Source organism: Penicillium psychrofluorescens (assembly GCF_964197705.1).
Source record: "Penicillium psychrofluorescens genome assembly, chromosome: 1".
NCBI classification, from domain to species: domain Eukaryota; kingdom Fungi; phylum Ascomycota; class Eurotiomycetes; order Eurotiales; family Aspergillaceae; genus Penicillium; species Penicillium psychrofluorescens.
In genome coordinates this window covers 3,045,813-3,064,581 of record NC_133439.1, presented here as the reverse complement: position 1 = coordinate 3,064,581, position 18,769 = coordinate 3,045,813, and the positions used below count along the sequence as shown (strand labels likewise).

Here is an 18,769-nt window from a genome sequence, read left to right as displayed (position 1 = left end):
AACCTCGAAAAGATTTAAGTAAATAAATCTTATTCATGCCCGGACCTATATAGAAGCGACGAAAGAAGAAAGCCAACCGCACGGTGTCTACTCCGATGCGAGCCTCAAAGCCAATGAAGACTTCAAGGCCTGACAGTCGACCAAACCCTGTCTGCCATAAAGAAAGCTCCTAGATGGCAAGTCGCTCCACCTTCTCCCTAAGCCGCCTAATCTGCGGAGCCAGGTCACTCGCCTCGTTGGAAGAGATACTGGCCGCGATAATAGGCCGGCTCACACCGCTGGCGCGACCCATTGCGATTTTTCCAGGCACGAACACATAGGGGACGTTCTTGTCCTCCGCAAGGAGCGGGAGATGCATCAGAATCGCCAGCGGTGTCGCGTCGCTGGCGAGAATGACAATCTCGGCCGTGCCGTGGTTTAGAGACTTCGTGGCTGCGCGCAACGATTAGCTACCAGGATAGTTCGGAATAGAGACCAACAACAAGAACCTACCTTCGTTTGCGCCCTTTTTCACCTGGCGGTAGTGGGTCGCCTGCTGCAATAGGTCGAAGATCTCCTGTGCCAGGGTGGCATCGGCCAGCGGCCAGGCTATAGATTGTGTCAGGGAACGGGAAATCGAAATAGCGTAAGGTGAGGCAATCTTACCAGCGGAATCAGCAGAGTCGGCCATTTTCTTGTCGCTTCCAAAGGCTCGCCGTTAGGTTCACTGCCTAGGACAAAGTGGTTAATTGGGTTGAAGAACGGATTGGGAGACAGACATGTCAGTCCAGGCAAAGAAAAGTTGATCGGGAGAAGGTAAGTCCGATGACAATCTTGCAGGTCACGTGTAGCAGAGCAGAAGAGATAAACGGCAAAGCAGAATTCGTTCGATCTGGCCCAGAAGTTCTATCATAGAAGTATGGGACTAAAGCATGAGCAATTGTCCTTGGCTCGCGATCCCTCGTTCTCTACGTAGACACCACCTCTCCATAATGGCAAGACAAGGATACTGCCTAAATCTATCCTCGTACATGTACCCTTCATGTCTACTTCGTTAGGCCGTCACTCTGAGTGATAGAAAAGCCAATCTCGTAGCTCAAAATACTCTGCGAGCACGAAATCCAGATAGAAGACGAACAATGTATTTTTTTCATTTGTCATTGACCGCAATGCGCCTAGTTTCAGCATGCTAGGTTCGATCCCCTGATTTTTTCGAGGGAACCTTTAATACACTCGGGCTATCACCGTCATTGCAAAATAAACCTCAAACCCAAACCACACATTCCCTTAAGCCGACTTGCTCTGGACGGTCTCACGGCCCTTGGCGATCCGGCCGAGGATGTCCTCGCGGTCCTTGTCCATGTGGAGCTTGGTGATGACAACGTTGGAGGGGGCGATGGGGATGGGGATGCTCTGGCCGTTGCTCTTGTCGCGGGAAACCTTCTCGACGTAGATGACGAACTTGAGACGGTAGGACGAAGTGACCTTGCCTTCACGGCCCTTCTGGGATCCGCGGGTGATCGTAACGTAGTCGCCGACACGGATGGGGATGGAGCGGACCTGTTTGCAGCAGAGTGAGTTAGATAATTGTGTTGTGTTGGGTTGGGCTGGGGCTTGGAGCGATTCGACTGGTAAAACGTACGTTCTTCTCCTGGCGCAGTTCCGTGGAGAGGGGAGCCGACATCAAAACCCGACGCTGGCTGGAGGGCGCAGAGAAGTGTGCCTGTGTGAATTGTGAGTCTCCGTTGTTCGTCTTCGGTCGATCGGTTCGTTGCGACATACCTTGCGGGACTTGCTCCGCGAAGAGGCGATACCTGTAGAGCACACATTCGTCAGTATTGAGGATTCGGCACAGGTTGATGAAATGGCGCAAGGCGCAGAGAGGAGGATCACGCACCGTGGTTGCGAACAGTCATCTTTACGGTGCCTCCGGGTGTCGTGGATGGGGTTGTCGTGGGAGGTCGAGCGGATGAGGAAAATCGTGTCTTGAATATTGGAAGCGGGTCGGGTTGTGCGTCACATGATGTGCTGCTCACGTAAGTCGGTTAGGGCCTAGTGATGGACCTGTGATTGGCTGGAGTGTGGACCTCACCAAGACCGGAAGTGTAGCCAATCAGACCGGATCGGCCATTTGATGGGGAGCTAATTGGCCAATCTTGCGCCCACATCAGATCTACGGGGTTCATTGTTTCGGGGGGGTCTTGAATCTAGCCAAATGGGAGCCAAGTGATGCACGGAACCGATTGAACTAATATTGGAGTATAGAGAAAGAAAAGTAAGAGAAATACTCTCAACCCTGGAAACAAGAATCAACCCAGGTAAGAAGCAAAACACCACACAATGAAAAAGGTAAATTTACAAAGAAACAATAATGTGATTCCACTGACACGAGGCAGTAAAAGGAGATGTGACAATGAGTGGTTGTAATTATGTAGGAAGAGCTTATAATCCCCGCTGGAGCAGTCTTTCAGATTACGGCTGGGCTGCAGGGCGGCACCAGACAGGTCTGCAAAACGGATGTTGATGGTTTGTTTGTCGCGAAGATGCTTTTTTGGGAGCTGTTTTCCACACTTCTTGCCCGTCTTATCCGCCTTTGCATGGTGCACGCCTCCTCCACGGGGCTTACCGCCATGGTTCGAGTGCCTGTCCCTAGACGACTTGTAAGGGAATGGTCGTTGGCACTTAGGACTGTTGAGATCACGATGCAGTTGACAGTTCCTCAGAGCCGCACAGATAGCCATCTAGATAGCTTCATTACTTCCCTCTTTCAGACATCTCACAATTCATGATCTTCATCATTCACTTCCATGATCGCCAGTAATTCAGCCCTCAAGAAGGACAGACGAGGTTGACAATCTTTTTGTCGTTGGCGGCACTAGGGTCAATATCTTCCTTAGTCCTTTCTTCATGCATACTGTTCCTATGTGCAAATATCGCCATCTGCGTGGTCAATGTTGTAGAGCAATCTTTGCAGATCCAGACTTTGCAGTCTTCATCCCAGTATCTGTGTGCATTTCGGTGCTTGGATCGAGTGTGTACCTAAGGACTTCCAGAACCGTTAGCGGACTGAAAAGCAACCTGGGGGAACTGATGGACTCGCCTCGATAGTGCCGTCGGAAATGGTCTTCTTGCCATGAGCAACAATATCAAACGTCTCTACAAAGAGAGCAGTCGACTTGATACAACTCAACTTCTCCAGCCACTCGGTGCTTCCGGTTCTGCCAGTTCACCAACAGGCCTCGACTTGAGCCTAGCAGCTTAGTTGTGTCGTCTCTTCTGTTTCTCGTGGCAACTTTTGCACAACCACCGGGCAGCATAGCCAGATTTATCCTTGCCAAAGCCTTTCTTAGGCTGGATAGCGCAAATGTCATAAGGCTCCTTCGTCGAACTCGCAATATTTCTTCAGTGCCGTTCCTCCAAGCACTGTTGCGGCCCCCACAGCCAGCCCTCTTCCATTGCACCATGAGAAACTTGTTGGCTCTGATTGCGTTGGGAGGAGGGGGGTGGAGTATGGGAGCTGTGGCTGTCTTGGGGACGTGTGACACCATTTTCGAAGACAGGAAATTGCCACGTGAGGATAGAGTTCCAGAGGCCATACAAAACGCTCTCTGGGTCAACGGGATTCATCTCCTGCGAGATAGTGTGGCTGTCAGGATTCTAATGACGGTCAGTAACCAGCGAACGAACAGAATGGAGGCATTCGGCTCACATGAGCCATGGCATGGTAGTGGCCTCGCTGGAGAAGAGAGAATCTAAGCATATGCGGGAGGATTCTTGTCCCGCTGTCTGTTGATGGAGAATGCACTGGCAGTGTCAAGCTCGATGCCTGCAGTGTTGAAGTCTAGATCCAGGACTGGGTGGGAAAGAGCGAAATATGGAAGGGACAATGGGGAGATGGGGAAGGATGCTCAGGCAGAGGTGGCTTATATGTACAATAGTTATTGTGTGTAGGCAAACTGGATTCACTCAACCCCGTAGGCAGCAATCAGTCAAGGGTATTCACGTCATACCGCACGGGGCCCTCGTCGACCTCGCCTCTCTCGTCGCCTACCGAATCTACTTCCGCCATGGGCTCAGGTCACCTATCTCTATGAATGATACTACAATCCGTATCGAAGTAGTCAGTTCCTCTTCCGGCTTTAAAATCCATGACCCGCCTCCCCGCCAGCCGGGGCTTGATTTTATCTCCCATTCGGGGATTTATTTTTTTGGACTTGGCTAAGTTGTACTCACTCTAATTAGAAGATAATTGATCGTTTTCGAACTAAGCTCGATATACACAACAGCATCTCTTTCTTTTTGGCTCTCCTTCCCTTCCGCAATTTACAGGCCATGCGAATGGAAGAAATCAATAAAATCAAAGAAAGAGCGCTTGTAGTAGCGCTTGAGAGTGCTGCGGTCAACAACCTGCATACCGAAGTGCTGGTCATACGAGCCAAACTCCCAGTTGTCAAGCATACTCCAACCAATGGCGCCGATGATATTGATACCATCCTCGTGGATACAATTCAGGATCTCCGTCAGGAAGGCGTCGTAGTACAGCGAGCGCGGCAGATCGTTCAGCTGCGAGGCCAGCGGCGCCGTGGACTCGGCGTAGACGGGGAAGCCGAACTCGGACACCACGATCGCCTTGGGCTGGTACGTCTCCCAGATGTAGTTCATGAATGCGCGGAAGTACTTCGGGGTCAGGTAGGGGTAGTCGTTGGAGTAAAAGCCGATTTCCCAGTTGTTCTCGCTGATCGAGGTGGTGTTCACGCAGTTTGGCCAGAGGCTGTGGTTCGGGTCTTTGGCGCAGGCGTCGATGCCGCCGTCGGGTGGGAAGACGAAGGTCGCAGTGTATGGGTCAACTGCGTAGAAGTCGGACTTGCCCTTGTACCGGGCTAGGGTCTCGGGGGACAGTGGGCGAGACTCGTTGGTGCAGGTCGACGTAACGCTCTCTGGCACATCCTTGCCGAGCCAGGTCGGGTTGGACATGATGCCGAGCAAGTAGTCCTGATACCGATTCGTAGCGGCGATATCATCCTTGTTGTTGATGTCCAGCGGCACACCGAAGTTGTCGGCGTTCTTGTAAGACATCATTCCCTTGCCGCCCATTGACTTGTACAGGTCGTACACCTGGGTGTGTGCCTCGAGGAAGTTGTACATGCCCTCCAGGTTGCCCGACTCGTAGAAGGGCTCGTTGATGGTGATCCAAATGGGCACACGGTCTGCAAAGTGGGAGAATAGGATGCTCGAGTAGTAAACATAGGAATCGACAAACGTGTTATTGGCGGCACCGGAATTGGTAGAGAAGTAGGCTCTCGACACATTTCCACCGTCCATGATGAACTCGTAAGGCTCATCGGCATGCACAATAGTGACAATGGGCTTGACACCGTACTCGAGACAGGTGTTGATCAGATCGTTGTAGTGGTCAATGCCCTCCTTGTTGACAGGCGTACCGGCCGCAGCAAACGGAAGAATACGAGTCCAAGAGATGGAAAAGGAGTAGTATGGGATACCCATGGCGGCCAGTCGCGCGATGTCCTCCTTGTATAGGTAGTAGTTCCAGTCGGTGATGTAGTCCGAAGCCTGGGGGAGGAAGTTGAAGTAATCCAGCACACTGGGCGTACGGCCCTCGTCCTGGATGGCGCCCTCAATCTGGTTGGCTGATGAAGCGGCACCGACAATAAAGTCCTTGGGGAAAGTGTAGTCCTTTGCCTTGGCCCCGTCGCTATACGAAAAGCCAGCTGGCGGCGGCATGATCAACGAGGACGATGGCACCGGAGTGGGCTGCACCGTGGTCGTGATACTTGCGGTGGAGATGGACACGTTGGGCATGAAGGTGGCCCAGCGGCGATTCCACTCTGCCTGGCCGTAAGGGTTGTTCCAGTCAGAGGCACTTGCGTCGTTCTTATTCCAGGTGGTGGTCTTCACGCCTGAGGGCATAATGGCCGACATAGATGCGGCCGGCATATAGGTCGTCACCGGCTTGGTGCGCGGCAAAGGCGTCGCATAGCGCGTCGATGTCATCGACGTGAATGTGTACGAACCCTCCCGGCCACGAGCTTCCCAGAAATTATTGGGCGCAGCTGGCTCTGCACCCTGCGGAGCAGCATTGACCAGCGGCGCCCACGCAGCCGCGATAGCTGCAGCGGTGCCAATCTCGAATCGCATGGTGGCGGATCAAACGAGAGTGACGGAGGTGGTCGGGAATCGCTCTACCAGCTAGGATCGGCAGGAATGTCGGGGTAGCCATAGCGTATTTATGTGTCTGTCTGTTTAGATTGAGATCATTGGACTAACCTTCCTTGTCTATCATTTCTCCGCAAATCTCCGTCTTTAGCATTTGCGGGGTCTCTCTGGGGGGGGTATGGCTTGAAAAAGCGTGGGGTTGCCAGATACCGAGGAACACAGACAGATTTGTTGCGAGGCTGCGTTCTGTCTATCTGGTTGGCTGGTACGCCCGATGCCGATGCAAACAATAGATTATTGTGGATTGAGTGAAGAACTAAATAAATTAACCCGATATCCTCATGTTTTTGCACTGCCGATCCCGGAGAATTCCCCTTCGGCGAATTATCGAGAGAGCTTCGTTCTATTTCCCCGTGTGAGCTAAATATTCACAGCCAATCAACCCTTTCAATTAACTCAGGGAAAGTCCTCACGTTGTTCCGGAAGCATTGGAAGTGGCGTAGAACTAAAAAGAAAGGAGGAGTTCGAGATCAGGAGCATACCTAGGAAAGAACAAATCTAGGACGGAACATGAGAATAATAGGCGGTAGGAAGGTGCCAGTAGTGAGTGACCAGAGCCAAAGTCTACAGCATGTTGACTTTGTGACCTACCTGCTTTCTCATCCCCAAGAATCCATCGTGGATCTGGTCAACCCCTACAACGACTTCGATGCCGTGCTACGCCAGATCTATGCCCAGACCACAACATCCTACGATAGCAGACAAATCCTAAATCTGAGGTCGCCGTTTGACAATTCCAGACGAGTTTCACTTTTTCCAAGGCTATTATATGAATACAAAATGTTTTCAGGGGTTATAAAACTTGGAATTGGGGTTGGTCTATCTACATGCTCGATGTTAGGGTTTGGCTGGTTGTGGTCGGTGATAAGGCGATAAGCATCCCTTTCTCTGTCTCTCTTCCTCTCTCTTGCAACATGTCGACCTCCAAATTGCCCTGCATTCCTTCCCTTCGACGGCAGCAGCTTCATCTGGAATTGTAAGTGTCCCATAAGCCCTGCTGCCCTTCAAATATTCATACCATGCAGTGCCAGCCTGAAGCATGCACCACCACCGGGCGTCTACGTGAGCCTGGCAACCGGCGACCCCACGCTCTGGAATGGTGTCATCTTCGTCCGCTCCGGTGAGTCTGGAAACTAACAATCAGTAACGTTGCGACTGACTGAGCACTCAGGTCCCTATGCCTCCGCCATCCTTCGCTTCCAAATCCGCTTCCCGGATACATACCCCGACCTACCGCCACTAGTCACCTTTGCGACGGATGTCTTTCACCCATTGATCGTACCCCTGACCACCTACACTTTCAGCACCAACTCCACAAGCGACAACCCAGTCAGTGCAACAGATGAGGAGCGACTACCGCCGGGAGGGTTCAGTCTTCGTCATGGGTTTCCACACTGGTTCGGGAGAGCGCGGCGGAGCGGCTTTACATCCCAGGCGTCATCGCGAAATGTAAGCGGAAATAACGCCGCTGATCCAACATCAGCCACAAAGGACTCGAACCCCGAAGAAGAGAGAGAAGATAAACACGAGCAGCGCGTTGCGGCCGTGCCGTCACTTGATCAATTTGCCCAACCAAAGAAGATCGTGCCCGTCTCCGAGATTCTCGAGTATATGCGCTCGACATTCGACGACGAAGATGTTTTGGACTCCTTGCCGGCCGATGCTGCTGGGAACCCTGGCGCATGGCACGCGTGGAAGGCGCATCGTGGGGACAGCACTGGGCCGGAGGGTTTAAAACGAGGAGACCCGCAGGCTCGACAGCCGGGAGACTGGCATTGGGATGGGATCTGGGCTCGACGGGTACAGCGTGAGATTGAGAATAGCTACTCGGACCCTATGCTGTTTGGGAATGCCGGTCGTGGGGGTGATGAAGCGGTGAGTGTCTTTTTATTCCCTCTCAAGTTTGCACCGCATGCTAATTGAAGCGCAGATACGGTTTTCGCGGCTGGACGAGGAGACGCTCCAGTCCGTCAAGGAGGAAGCGGCGGCGATGGTAGAAGGCAGTGCTTAATTATCGATATACCCAATATGACTCGCTCTTTCCTCTCTCTCTCCCCTTTCTTCTTTTCTCTTCTACTTCACATCCATCTCCTCCATCCGCACAAGATGCCCAGCACCTTATCCTTGGATTTTAAGAGTTCTGCCTTACTGATTGCATTGGTCCTTGTTCCTATCGTCATCCTCTTCTGCACCGTCGCCATCGCCCTCGCCTGCTCCGAGTTCTGGAGTTGCCATCCACACGGTCCATCGTGGTTCTCTCGCCTCTGTCGCCGAAAGAAAAAGGAGACGAAAGAACGCCAGACCTGGTTCGATCCTGACGACTCCTCCACGCCCCGAGCAACCGAGTCCTCCGACATCCCGCTCGAATACGAACGCCCGGTCATCGGGCTGGAGCACGTCTAATCACTGGAAACCATGGAGACCACGATGCCGGAGCCTCTTACCGTCATCAAGCATCGCATACCGCATGACAGCAGGTTAAGCTCGTTATCGACTTTGTATTCGTATCCTTCTATTCCTCGTCGGTCTTCTTCACTTGTTGCTAGTGGGAGTTTTGTTTCGAATGGGCCTGCGCCTTCATTGAGAACGAGGACGCCTTCTTACAGCGACTGCTATCGGCTTGAGGTGATGAAGGTTCGGCAGTCTGGTGGGAGTGGCCGGAAGCAGGGTGTTGGCGAGACAGAAGACCCATTCATCGATCGAGTGGGTGTCTTTTCTCCTTGAAGTTTGTCTTTTTGCTGAAACAAAGCAGGGCCCAAATCTCATTGTATCTCCGGGCAAGGACCGAAGAGCGCGACGTCTCCGCGTTCGCTACAGTACCGGGTCTTATGATTCTTTGAAGCCCCGTCACTCGTCCAGATCAACCTCTGGTGGTTCACAACCTCCCACCCTCCGCGAGGTTCGCCGACCAGACTTGCCCACGCCTTTCTCCAGCGATTATGGCCGACCGGATGCAATTTGTATGCGTCCGTTGGATCTTCCCATGACCTTCGTCAATATGACTCTGAATACAAGCGCCGTCAAACTTGGTATGGGTCCCGTGTCAACGTGGACGACCATCAACGTGAGTGCCGATGTCAGTCCCATCAACCTCCCCGAAACTACGGCCCTCGCTCCTCTTGACTTGGTCATTCTTCTTGATAATGTGTAAGTGTCACCATTCGGTGTCTCGTGTTAAATGCTCATTCTATCCTAGACCACCAACGTCGCTCCACCTCGTAACGCAGATGATCCTCGGGTCTTCGGTCCTGGTCTCGAATCTGATCTTCAACCATGACCGAATCGGCTTGGCTCGTGTTGACAGTAACGCAACCTATGGTTTTGAGTTGCTTCTGCCGTTAGGATTTCATCCTTTCCAAGTGTCTCAGTCTGTATTGGAAGCCTTCTCATCGCGCGAGCGAATGAATGTCAGCCGCAAGAAGGCGGACTTGGGCCATGCCATCCGCCAGCTCTCTCTGATTTTTCGTCTCTCATCCAGATCTGCTTTTTGTCATATGGTGTTCATTTCTGCAACGCCTCCGGAGCGCCTGTCGATGCCTCTGATTGACGAGGGAATTGGGTTCCATACTGTCGCGCCCCAGCAGTGCTTTCCCTTAGAAAACCCAACACATCCACCTGGTTGGCACATTTCCTATAGCCCCAGCACAGAGGACCCGCAAGCTCAGGAATTGCACTTCATGCGCAAGGTTTCCAAATTCGTTCGCCAACTTCGCACTGGAATCAACCCGGGAGGCATTTCTGATCTGAGGCTTTCTCTTAGTCCCGGATTTGCCTGCCAGATTCTGTCAATCGTTGGCGGTTGTCATCTGCCTGTCCTACGACCGGGGGAGACTTGGACCGTTCCTGTTCAAGTGGGCATGGCAGCCAGCAACTCTTGGCATACATCTCCGATGTGTCACGACAACAAATATCGAGGTCATCATTCAATTATTATCGATGCGCTGATGGTCGAGATCAATGCTTTGTTGAAAGAGTGCTCCGCTGCAGAGATTAGCCAGCATATCTTGACTGCTTGCCTTGATTACAGACATGCGTTGTTACCAGCGTCCAACACCGTTCACTTGGAAAGTCACTGCTCAGTTTTTCGAAATCAATTCGTCGCACCAATTGCATCATGGGATCCTGAGGAATTCGCAATGCCGTCAGAGCAGGATGATGTAACCAGTATCAGTTTGGGCACGGAAGAGAGTATTTGAATCGTTGACGTCCGTTTGGCTTGTGTTGGATATTCTTATATTTCTATCGGCTCCTGTTATTACTCGTCGGTGTATAGCTACCATCAGCGTCTTGCAGCTTTGCATAACTGTTCTCATTCATACTCAAGAGTTCAAGTTACTTGCAGCAAGTTGCATTCATTGAACCAGATATCTGCGAAGATCCACATCCATAAATTCATACTATGAACATTCTCCCTTTACCAAGTCTCTTTAATTAGATCTGCACACTTCTCTCCAATCCCATAGGCCGGCATCTGCGTATGCCCTCCATGCAGCGCAGGCATAACACTGCAATCCGCAACCCTCAGCCTGGCAACACCTTTAACCCTCAACTTCTCATCCAAAACAGCCATTTTATTATCGTCTCTCCCCATAGCACATGTCCCAGCCGCATGGTAACCTATAGAATTCCAGTCAGTACATATCCTGCAAATCTCAACCGTCAATACCAAGGACTTACAAGTAGTAGCATGCTCCTTAACATAAGGGACCCATTCCTCCCTCGTCTTATAGGTATGATGCGTCAAATTCGCTGGCCAAGACCCCTTGACAACATCCTTCGTGCCCTTCCCATTCATCACAATCTCATTTCCAAACCTGCACGCCTCACTGATAACCAATAGATCGAGCGGATCGTCCAGGTAATTACAATCCACAATAGGGTTCTCCATCGCATCTTTCGAGTTTAGAGTAACGCTTCCTCTAGACTTCGGCGCGAACAGCTCCGCAATCATGGAGAAGGCATGCTTGTTATTTATCGGGAATTTATCGAACTGTTTTGGGCCACCGTAGCATTCTGTCGTGAAGAATTCGATGTTGGGTTGGCTGGGTGTTAGACCCATGGGGTCTCGGCCTGGTGCGCGCGGAGATGTGGTCCAGAGGTCTGAGTCGGAGAGGCGGGAGTCTAGTCGTGCGAATGCGAAGGAGCCGAAGGGGAATGTGGATAGAAAGCCTGCTTTCTGTTCTTTCCATTCTGCGTATGTTTTTGTGAAGTTATTGTCGTGGTAGACGTGATGATCGTTTGTTAGGCCCGGCTTCTCTGTTTCGTAGAATATGAAGACGATCTAATAGTTGGGTCTGTTAGTGTTTGTAGGAGGTATCTGAGCAGCTTACTTACTATATGGTCCATCAGGTTTTTTCCTACACCTGGTGAATCCACTGTGCATGGGATGTTGTGCTTCTCAAGCTCTTCTCTGGGCCCGATACCTGACCGGAGCAAAATAGCAGGGCTGCAATATGCTCCACCAGAAACAACAATCTCCTTGCGGGCATAGTATGTCTTGGAACTGCCGTCAGAGCTCTTGACCACCACACCAGTAGCCTGAGTCTCGTCCGCCTCACGCGTAAAGATGACCTTGTCCACAATCGAGTCAGTTGCGATGGTGATGTTCCCGCTATGATTCTTGTTCGTCACGAAATCAGCGCCGGTCGTGCGGGTCCCCTGGTACACCGTACGAGGAACATGGCCACAGCCATGCGAAACGGCTCCCGTGCTGAACATATCATGATTCAAAGGCAGACCGTGTGAGACGAATGAATCCATCACCAGCTGCGATATGGGTGCCAGGTCATGCGGCTCAATGTGGAGAGGGCCGGTGTAACCATGGCTGTCTTTTTCTGCTTTGAACCAGTCCTTGGGATGGAACGTCTCCGCCTGATCGAGGAATGTTAGTTCTGAAACTGCACCATGGTCCTCGATACAAAAGCACACACCTTTTTCATATACTCAAAGAACTCATCGCCACTCCATCCGTCCAGGCCCCAATCCTCATAATCCTGTCGACAGCCGCGGATGCAGAGCGTACCGTTACACCCGCTGCATCCTCCTAGGAAGCGGCCTCTGCTGAGTTTTACCTGGCGGTTATCGATACCACTCATGGGCGGCGTGATTACATTCCAGTCTGTTTCGGAGTCGAATAAATTCGACCATCTGTGCTATACAGTGAGCCTTGCCCGTGAACTGTTGGGAAGCTACCTACCCGCCTGTCATATGGACATTCTCAAGATCTTTATTATGAGGCCCCGCTTCGAGAAGCAAGATCCTGACATCTGGGTTCTCGGCCAGTCGTCCAGCAACGACGCAGCCGGTTGTGCCGCCCCTATTGTGAATTAGCAGGCATGTTGTCCGAAGAGCTAGTTCTTCCTTACCCGCAGACAATATAGTCAAATGCATTCTCAGAGTCTTCCACAGAGCCCATGATGTGTGTGCAAATAGTCAATTCAGAATAATTGAAGATCACAATTGTCCCGCCAAAACGCCAAGCTCGGTCTTTTTGTAAAATTATCACAAGCAGGCGGAACGAGATTCCGCGTTGCCCATAATGAGGGGTTGGTCGGGACAGGGTATAGTCCTATCACAGCGAAGGTGAAACATATCTTATGAAAACGAATTATGAGCATACAGCAGCCTATTTTTACAGGACAGGACACACTAACGTGGAATTCTGAGGATCAAATGTGAATAGAATTATCAGACTGTCGCTCATCTTAGGGGCTGAAGAGTATTCCCGAGGTGGTTCTTCCCCGCATTATCTATGCGGCCTAGGCCCGCTCTGAGGTTGATCGATCTGCTGATCACGGGTAGGGCGCTTGATTTAGAGTTGCTCTCAGTAGGAGGTTCACTTTTGGGAGATTATCTCTAGTTAAGTAGATAATCATACAGTTGCGTACCTGCTGGCCGTTCCTGCTTGATATTTTATCGCGAATATGGACGATAGTTTTCTACCCATCGCCTTTGACCAAATCGCTTCATACACGCATAATGCCAAATGGATCGGGAAACCATTACTCACAGATGAACCGATTGCACTTTCTGACCTGTGACCCCACGAGGTGGTACCGAATCTACAATCAAAAATACCGCCGTCTCTAGGACTGTAGCGAGACTACCGACTACCCCCTATCAAATGAAATGGAGAAATTGTGATAAGAGTCAGAAGCAGAGATGTTTACTCAAGCATCCTTTGATTGTTCCAATCTAGTTCGTATGGTAGGTATGAGGTAAGAGGGAATCGCCATCATAAATCTTCCATAGACCTAAAACGGTTAGCGCAGAACATGACATATAGATATGGGATTTCCAACCTGCATTTGACATCCCTCTCATTCACTCTAACCACCCCCTCCAATCTCTGTCATATTTTTCCTGTTGCCAAAATGCCCACCATCCGGTTTCTCAGCGACTATCACTTCAACAAAGAAACGCAGGTCGACTTCAAACAGCCCGAGCACTACACCTGGCGCATCGCCGAGAGGCTCGGCGAAGATTGCACTCAAGCCGACAAGACGGAGACTGACGGTGGAGCCAAGTCTGGTGCTACAGGCTTGTTCCTATGCGAGAACATCCTCGACACTTTTCAGCGTGTCCATATGAGGATTTACATGCAGGTCCCTCTCATCGGTACCGAATTTGATCCGCCGTTCAAGAGAGCTGAGCAAGCCATACATGGAACTCCCCAGGAGGCAGCTGCATTCCTGAAGTTCTACGACGAAGGCTCGACCATCACTCTCGCTTTGCTTAGATACAAGAATACGACCCAAGACGATAACATGTCCGTGCCGGGAGGGTTCTTGATTTTCCTGGTTTGGGAGATCGTTCCTGGGCTGCGTCTGGGGAACCGTGTTTCCCGCAAACAATTCTTCAACCTCGATCAGGCGGAGCGAAATCTGATTCGGGAAACATTCTTGCGGAATCGCAAGTAGGTACAGCTCCTTGAGTTGGCAGGATAGACTATTTAACAGAATACTTCCAGACGCCTCGTTGAATTCGGCTTCTATCCTGTATTTGCCACGGCACGGAACTTGGTCTGGGATCGCGACAACACGAAATTGTATTTCGTTGATTTCTACCGCTGCATGAAGATCCTTCCGGAAACCGTTCCGGAAACTACAGATGACAAGATTCTCGCTGCATGGCATTTGAAGGAATACACTAGTATGTTATTGTGACCCCGAAAAATTATCCAATCTAGGCACACTACCATCACTATCCCCACCTCGTTCCGTACCCCACACCGGCTCGCCATCATCATCAAACACAGCCCACTGGAAAAATGAGCACCCTTGCTTCCCAGGCGTAAACGAAGCATAGCACATCCACATATACTGGCCCCTCGTTTCCTTCTTTCGCTGCGAACACCGCAAGATGGTATGCACTCCACAACGACATCGCGGCGTGTATCGAGGGTGGAAAGTATCACGGTACCATCGATAGGTGACGTTGATACGCCGGTTGCCTGAAACAGGATGCGGAGATATAGTCTGTGCTGGTGTGATGGCATGTTTCCATTCTTCTTGCATCTCGGCGTGCATGACTAGGAGAGAGTTGTGGGGTAGGTGGATTGATATTTGGCCTTGAGCGTCTGCGCGGGTAGAAGATGATGATGCCTTTCTATCCTTTGAAGGGGACTTGGGATTTCCTTCATCTTCTGTGTTCTCCTCTTCCGGGGGAATAATTCGACGGACTCGAAACTCTCGCTCAACTCCCAAGCTCAGACTCCCTATTACCGGGTGTGGACCGAGATAGGTCAGTTCGTCGGAATGATACCCCACACTCTCTTGCGGACCATCGTAGCAATTGACAAATGCCGCGTTGGGTCTCCATTGCTTCGGAGACTGATGTTTGAGCTTTTTTCCATGGGGATAGACATCCCGAATCCGTTTCTGGATCTCCTCATTGACAGTCCGCTGCACTGTGCGCGAGATAAGACGTAGTTGCGGGGTCGCCTGCCGCACATTTGCCCGGTAAGTTCCGCCGTAGGTATATTCCGATGTCTGCTGTCGAAGTTCTTCAGGCGTGGATACATACACACTGGCAGTGTGTGGGCTTTGTACTGTGCGGTTGAAAACCTGAAACTCGTATCGTGAGAAATGTTCGGACTCGTCGAGTAGCTCGAGGAGGAGAGCGGTTGCTTCCTCGGCCGGGAGGAAGTTGTGGACGATTGTGCAGGGCGTATAGGCTGCGATGTCCTCCGGGCTGTAGAGGTGTAGTGTCTTTCCTTTTGTGGTGGGTGGTGTTCTTTGCTTGTTTGCGGTTAGGGGGACGAGGGATCCATCTCTGCTGGTTGTGAGGATGTGCGAAGATAGTGACGTCTGCACGCCGAGTGATGATGACCCGGAAACAGCCCGCTTCTTGGATGCCGGTGGTGATATCGACGTTTTTGCGGGATTTTGTGAGGATAGCAGTGATGATGCATCCTCTACGGACCCGTTGCAAGACACGAGGATATCCAACAAGTCATCTTGCTTGACTGCGGAAAAAAGCGATGCCAAGATGGCCAGTTTGACATCCGTCGAATCTTCTGGTTCATCTGCTGGATGGGAGAGTCGGGGCTTCTTCCTAACAAATGCATCCATCACTTACTACCTCTTTACCAGGAGGTGATATGTTCTGGGATAAAAGCCGGGGCGAACATGAGTAGACCGTCTATCTTATCGGCACATGATGTGATGCCTGTCAAAGTGGCCAATCACAAGGCCTGTTCATACATCGCTCTATTCTCTCCGTCTACAATACAAAGAAGTATCCAAGTATATTCATATGACTATAGAGTCCATTTACCCTGTCCCAAATATATCCGTCCCTCGCGGTGATACTCCTGCAGATGCCGCATTTGTCCCAGGCTCTTAAACACCTCAATCAACGCCGACAGGGCCACCATCGTCCACCCCCGATATACGCCCCGATAGTCACCCACCCCATTCGTCTCGCCATCCACATCGACCTCGCAAACATACGGCTGGTCACCAAGCCTCGAGTCCGGGAAATTCTCCTCGACCAATTTCACCCAACACCGATCTACATCAACATCCCTTGCCGCCCTAGACGACCGATCCAGCTCGCCCTTGAGATGCGAAAGCACCTTATCATCCACCATCAGACACACGCGCAGTCTACTCGGCAGCTCGATCGCAGGTATGGCCAGCGACACCTTGAAGTCATGGAATGAGTTGCGCACGCCGTCCTCGTCTAACCCGTCGTACATGTCCTGCACGCTGAAGACCTTGGAGGAGTATGTGTTCTTTAGCACCTGCAGCTGCTTGTCTGAGCCAGGTAGTTCGCGGGCTATGGAGTGGCTGACGGCGTCGTTGAGACAGCGCAGGAAGATGCGGAGGAGGCGTTTGCATTCGGGGGCGTAGGTGGTGCGGTAGACGACTGGCCCCCAGGTTAGAGTGAGGAAGTCGCGCTCAGGGCCTGGGGGAGAGAGCGCAGTCCTGGGGATGCGCCTAGTCGGTAGACTTCTTGTTGGAGAAATAGGTTGGCTGCCGATTTAAAATCCTTGGGTTCTGCCATGGTGGGAATCACATTTGAGTGCGGGTTGAGCAGAAAGAGAGCTCGGGGCTTGTTTAATCTTTGTGACAGAATAGAGGAGTGTCGGGGCATGCTGGCACTGAAGATGTGCTGTTGAGGCCATTCATGGCGTCATATCCACTCTCTGCGACTGAGAGGCAAGAGTGATTTTCTGGGTCTGACTAACCATTGTTTATTGCTGATATGGAGGCAATCGAAATAGATTAGATTTAGCTATTCGTCGAAGGTCAATTTGAATGTGGATCAAAATTAATGTTGACGTCAAGATATATACTTCCAGATGACCAGCCTTAACTCAACCAACACTTTTCGAACCACTCAATAATAGTATCTACAGCACCGTCCACGAACATAATAATACCCCTTTAACTTGACCTTCTTTATTTTTAAATGCTAGACTGCAAAAACAAAAACAAATCAACCAGTCAAATATGCAAAAAGAGAAATGACAAGAGTGGGATTCGAACCCACGCCCCTTTCGAGACACGGAGATTGATGATTACCAATCGGATTCGGGTGGACCTGAACCGTGCGCCATAGACCAACTCGGCCATCTTGCCAGACGATATCAGTTTCAGGACTGCTGTGCTCTATCATCCAGAACAAACCCTCAACCTCGGTATCCCTTCTGATCCTCCCCGCAATAATGCCGATGCCACTCCGACGACGCCGCCATGCTCCCTGACGTTTCCCTGCTTTGTTGATTGATACCCTTGATTACTGCTGAGCCGGTTCTCACTCTTTTCTCATCGTGTTTCTTTTCTTTGCTTTTCCCTTTGGAGCAGATCGGTCTCCCCGATCACCTCTCTCAGTATGCTCCACTTCCGCACACAGGGCTACAATGGCTGTGCGGTCAAGTACTCGCCCTTCTTCGACAATCGCCTGGCCGTAGCCAGCTCGGCGAACTTCGGTTTGGTCGGCAATGGACGACTATATATCCTCGAACTGACCCCGAATGGAATTGTGCCCGTCAAATGGTGAGTTCTCCGGCCTTCCCCGCGGCTTCAACTGACAACTGGTCCCCAGGTTCACAACGCAAGACTCCCTCTACGACCTCGCCTGGTCCGAAATCCACGAGAACCAAGTCCTTACCGCATCGGGTGACGGCAGCATCAAGCTCTTCGACTGCACAGCGAATGACTACCCCATCCAAAGCTGGAAAGAACATGCCCGCGAAGTATTCAGCGTTAACTGGAACCTCGTCGCCAAGGACCGCTTCTGCTCCAGCAGCTGGGACGGCACAGTGCGCGTGTGGTCGCCACATCGCGCGCAGTCCCTCCTCACGCTCCCCACGCACAGCTGCACCTACTCCGCCGCCTTCTGTCCACACAACCCGGACCTGATCTCCTGCGTCACCTCGGACTCGTACGTGCGCGTGTTCGACCTGCGCACGCCAGCCTCCGCTTCAAATCACCTCTCCCTCCAGATCCCCATCCACGCTGCGCCGGGGGCGTCCTCCAGGCCCGGCGGCCCGCCGGGCATCCCCCCCGCTTCAACACCGCCAGCCGAGGCTCTCACCCATGACTGGAACAAGTACAGGCCTACCGTCCTTGCAACGGCGGGCGTGGACCGCGCTATTCGCACATTCGACATTCGGGCCCCGCAGCAGGGCCCTATAGCTACCATGCTCGGCCATGAATACGCCGTCCGCAAGCTGACGTGGTCGCCTCATTTATCAAATGTTCTCCTCAGCGCGAGCTACGATATGACCTGCCGGGTATGGAGTGACCGGTCCGATGCGGCTTCTGTTGGAGATGTAGATCTCATGCGCGCTGGGCCCGCTGGGCCGGTCGTCGGTGCGGAGCTGGGGCGGATGGGCAGACACACCGAGTTCGTCACCGGGGTGGACTGGTGTTTGTTTGGGAGTGAGGGGTGGTGCGCCAGCGTGGGATGGGATGAGAGCCTCTATGTGTGGGATGTGCGAGGCGTTATGGCATGAATCGAACTGGTATCTGCTCTGGTTGGTTGGCTTGCCGTGCAAGCCACCCGAGGCAGATGTATAGACAGACCTCTTTGCTACGGATAAATC

General features: G+C 51.8%; 9 protein-coding genes and 1 non-coding gene across 10 annotated transcripts; 3 read left to right on the top strand and 7 right to left on the bottom strand.

Annotated features, from left to right (window-relative positions):
- Positions 1-169: 169 nt before the first annotated feature.
- PFLUO_LOCUS1137 (RNA binding protein snu13) lies at positions 170-670 on the bottom strand (the record flags this gene model as incomplete). Its single annotated transcript, XM_073778147.1, has 3 exons — positions 170-432; positions 493-588; positions 646-670. The coding sequence occupies 3 exons, from the start codon at positions 668-670 to the stop codon at positions 170-172; spliced, it is 384 nt and encodes a 127-aa protein (XP_073635230.1).
- A 596-nt stretch (positions 671-1,266) lies between these two features.
- Positions 1,267-1,895, bottom strand: PFLUO_LOCUS1136 (60S ribosomal protein L26A; the record flags this gene model as incomplete). Its single annotated transcript, XM_073778146.1, has 4 exons — positions 1,267-1,539; positions 1,622-1,702; positions 1,762-1,793; positions 1,877-1,895. The coding sequence occupies 4 exons, from the start codon at positions 1,893-1,895 to the stop codon at positions 1,267-1,269; spliced, it is 405 nt and encodes a 134-aa protein (XP_073635229.1).
- A 2,407-nt stretch (positions 1,896-4,302) lies between these two features.
- On the bottom strand, positions 4,303-6,135 carry PFLUO_LOCUS1135 (uncharacterized protein; the record flags this gene model as incomplete). Its single annotated transcript, XM_073778144.1, has 1 exon — positions 4,303-6,135. The coding sequence occupies one exon, from the start codon at positions 6,133-6,135 to the stop codon at positions 4,303-4,305; it is 1,833 nt and encodes a 610-aa protein (XP_073635228.1).
- A 992-nt stretch (positions 6,136-7,127) lies between these two features.
- On the top strand, positions 7,128-8,224 carry PFLUO_LOCUS1134 (uncharacterized protein; the record flags this gene model as incomplete). Its single annotated transcript, XM_073778143.1, has 4 exons — positions 7,128-7,189; positions 7,239-7,333; positions 7,385-8,088; positions 8,144-8,224. 4 exons carry the CDS (start codon positions 7,128-7,130, stop codon positions 8,222-8,224), a joined length of 942 nt encoding a protein of 313 aa, XP_073635227.1.
- Positions 8,225-10,627: 2,403 nt separating this feature from the next.
- Positions 10,628-12,628, bottom strand: PFLUO_LOCUS1133 (uncharacterized protein; the record flags this gene model as incomplete). The annotated part of the gene is made up of 6 exons (XM_073778142.1): positions 10,628-10,830; positions 10,891-11,494; positions 11,548-12,084; positions 12,144-12,360; positions 12,410-12,529; positions 12,579-12,628. The coding sequence occupies 6 exons, from the start codon at positions 12,626-12,628 to the stop codon at positions 10,628-10,630; spliced, it is 1,731 nt and encodes a 576-aa protein (XP_073635226.1).
- A 958-nt stretch (positions 12,629-13,586) lies between these two features.
- On the top strand, positions 13,587-14,132 carry PFLUO_LOCUS1132 (uncharacterized protein; the record flags this gene model as incomplete). The annotated part of the gene is made up of 1 exon (XM_073778141.1): positions 13,587-14,132. The coding sequence occupies one exon, from the start codon at positions 13,587-13,589 to the stop codon at positions 14,130-14,132; it is 546 nt and encodes a 181-aa protein (XP_073635225.1).
- A 237-nt stretch (positions 14,133-14,369) lies between these two features.
- On the bottom strand, positions 14,370-15,785 carry PFLUO_LOCUS1131 (uncharacterized protein; the record flags this gene model as incomplete). The annotated part of the gene is made up of 1 exon (XM_073778140.1): positions 14,370-15,785. The coding sequence occupies one exon, from the start codon at positions 15,783-15,785 to the stop codon at positions 14,370-14,372; it is 1,416 nt and encodes a 471-aa protein (XP_073635224.1).
- A 188-nt stretch (positions 15,786-15,973) lies between these two features.
- Positions 15,974-16,909, bottom strand: PFLUO_LOCUS1130 (uncharacterized protein; the record flags this gene model as incomplete). Its single annotated transcript, XM_073778139.1, has 2 exons — positions 15,974-16,623; positions 16,903-16,909. The coding sequence occupies 2 exons, from the start codon at positions 16,907-16,909 to the stop codon at positions 15,974-15,976; spliced, it is 657 nt and encodes a 218-aa protein (XP_073635223.1).
- A 277-nt stretch (positions 16,910-17,186) lies between these two features.
- PFLUO_LOCUS1129 lies at positions 17,187-17,300 on the bottom strand. Its single transcript has one exon. It is a non-coding gene; the product is annotated as a tRNA-Leu (tRNA).
- Positions 17,301-17,553: 253 nt separating this feature from the next.
- On the top strand, positions 17,554-18,679 carry PFLUO_LOCUS1128 (peroxisomal targeting signal 2 receptor; the record flags this gene model as incomplete). The annotated part of the gene is made up of 2 exons (XM_073778138.1): positions 17,554-17,717; positions 17,767-18,679. 2 exons carry the CDS (start codon positions 17,554-17,556, stop codon positions 18,677-18,679), a joined length of 1,077 nt encoding a protein of 358 aa, XP_073635222.1.
- Positions 18,680-18,769: the final 90 nt, after the last annotated feature.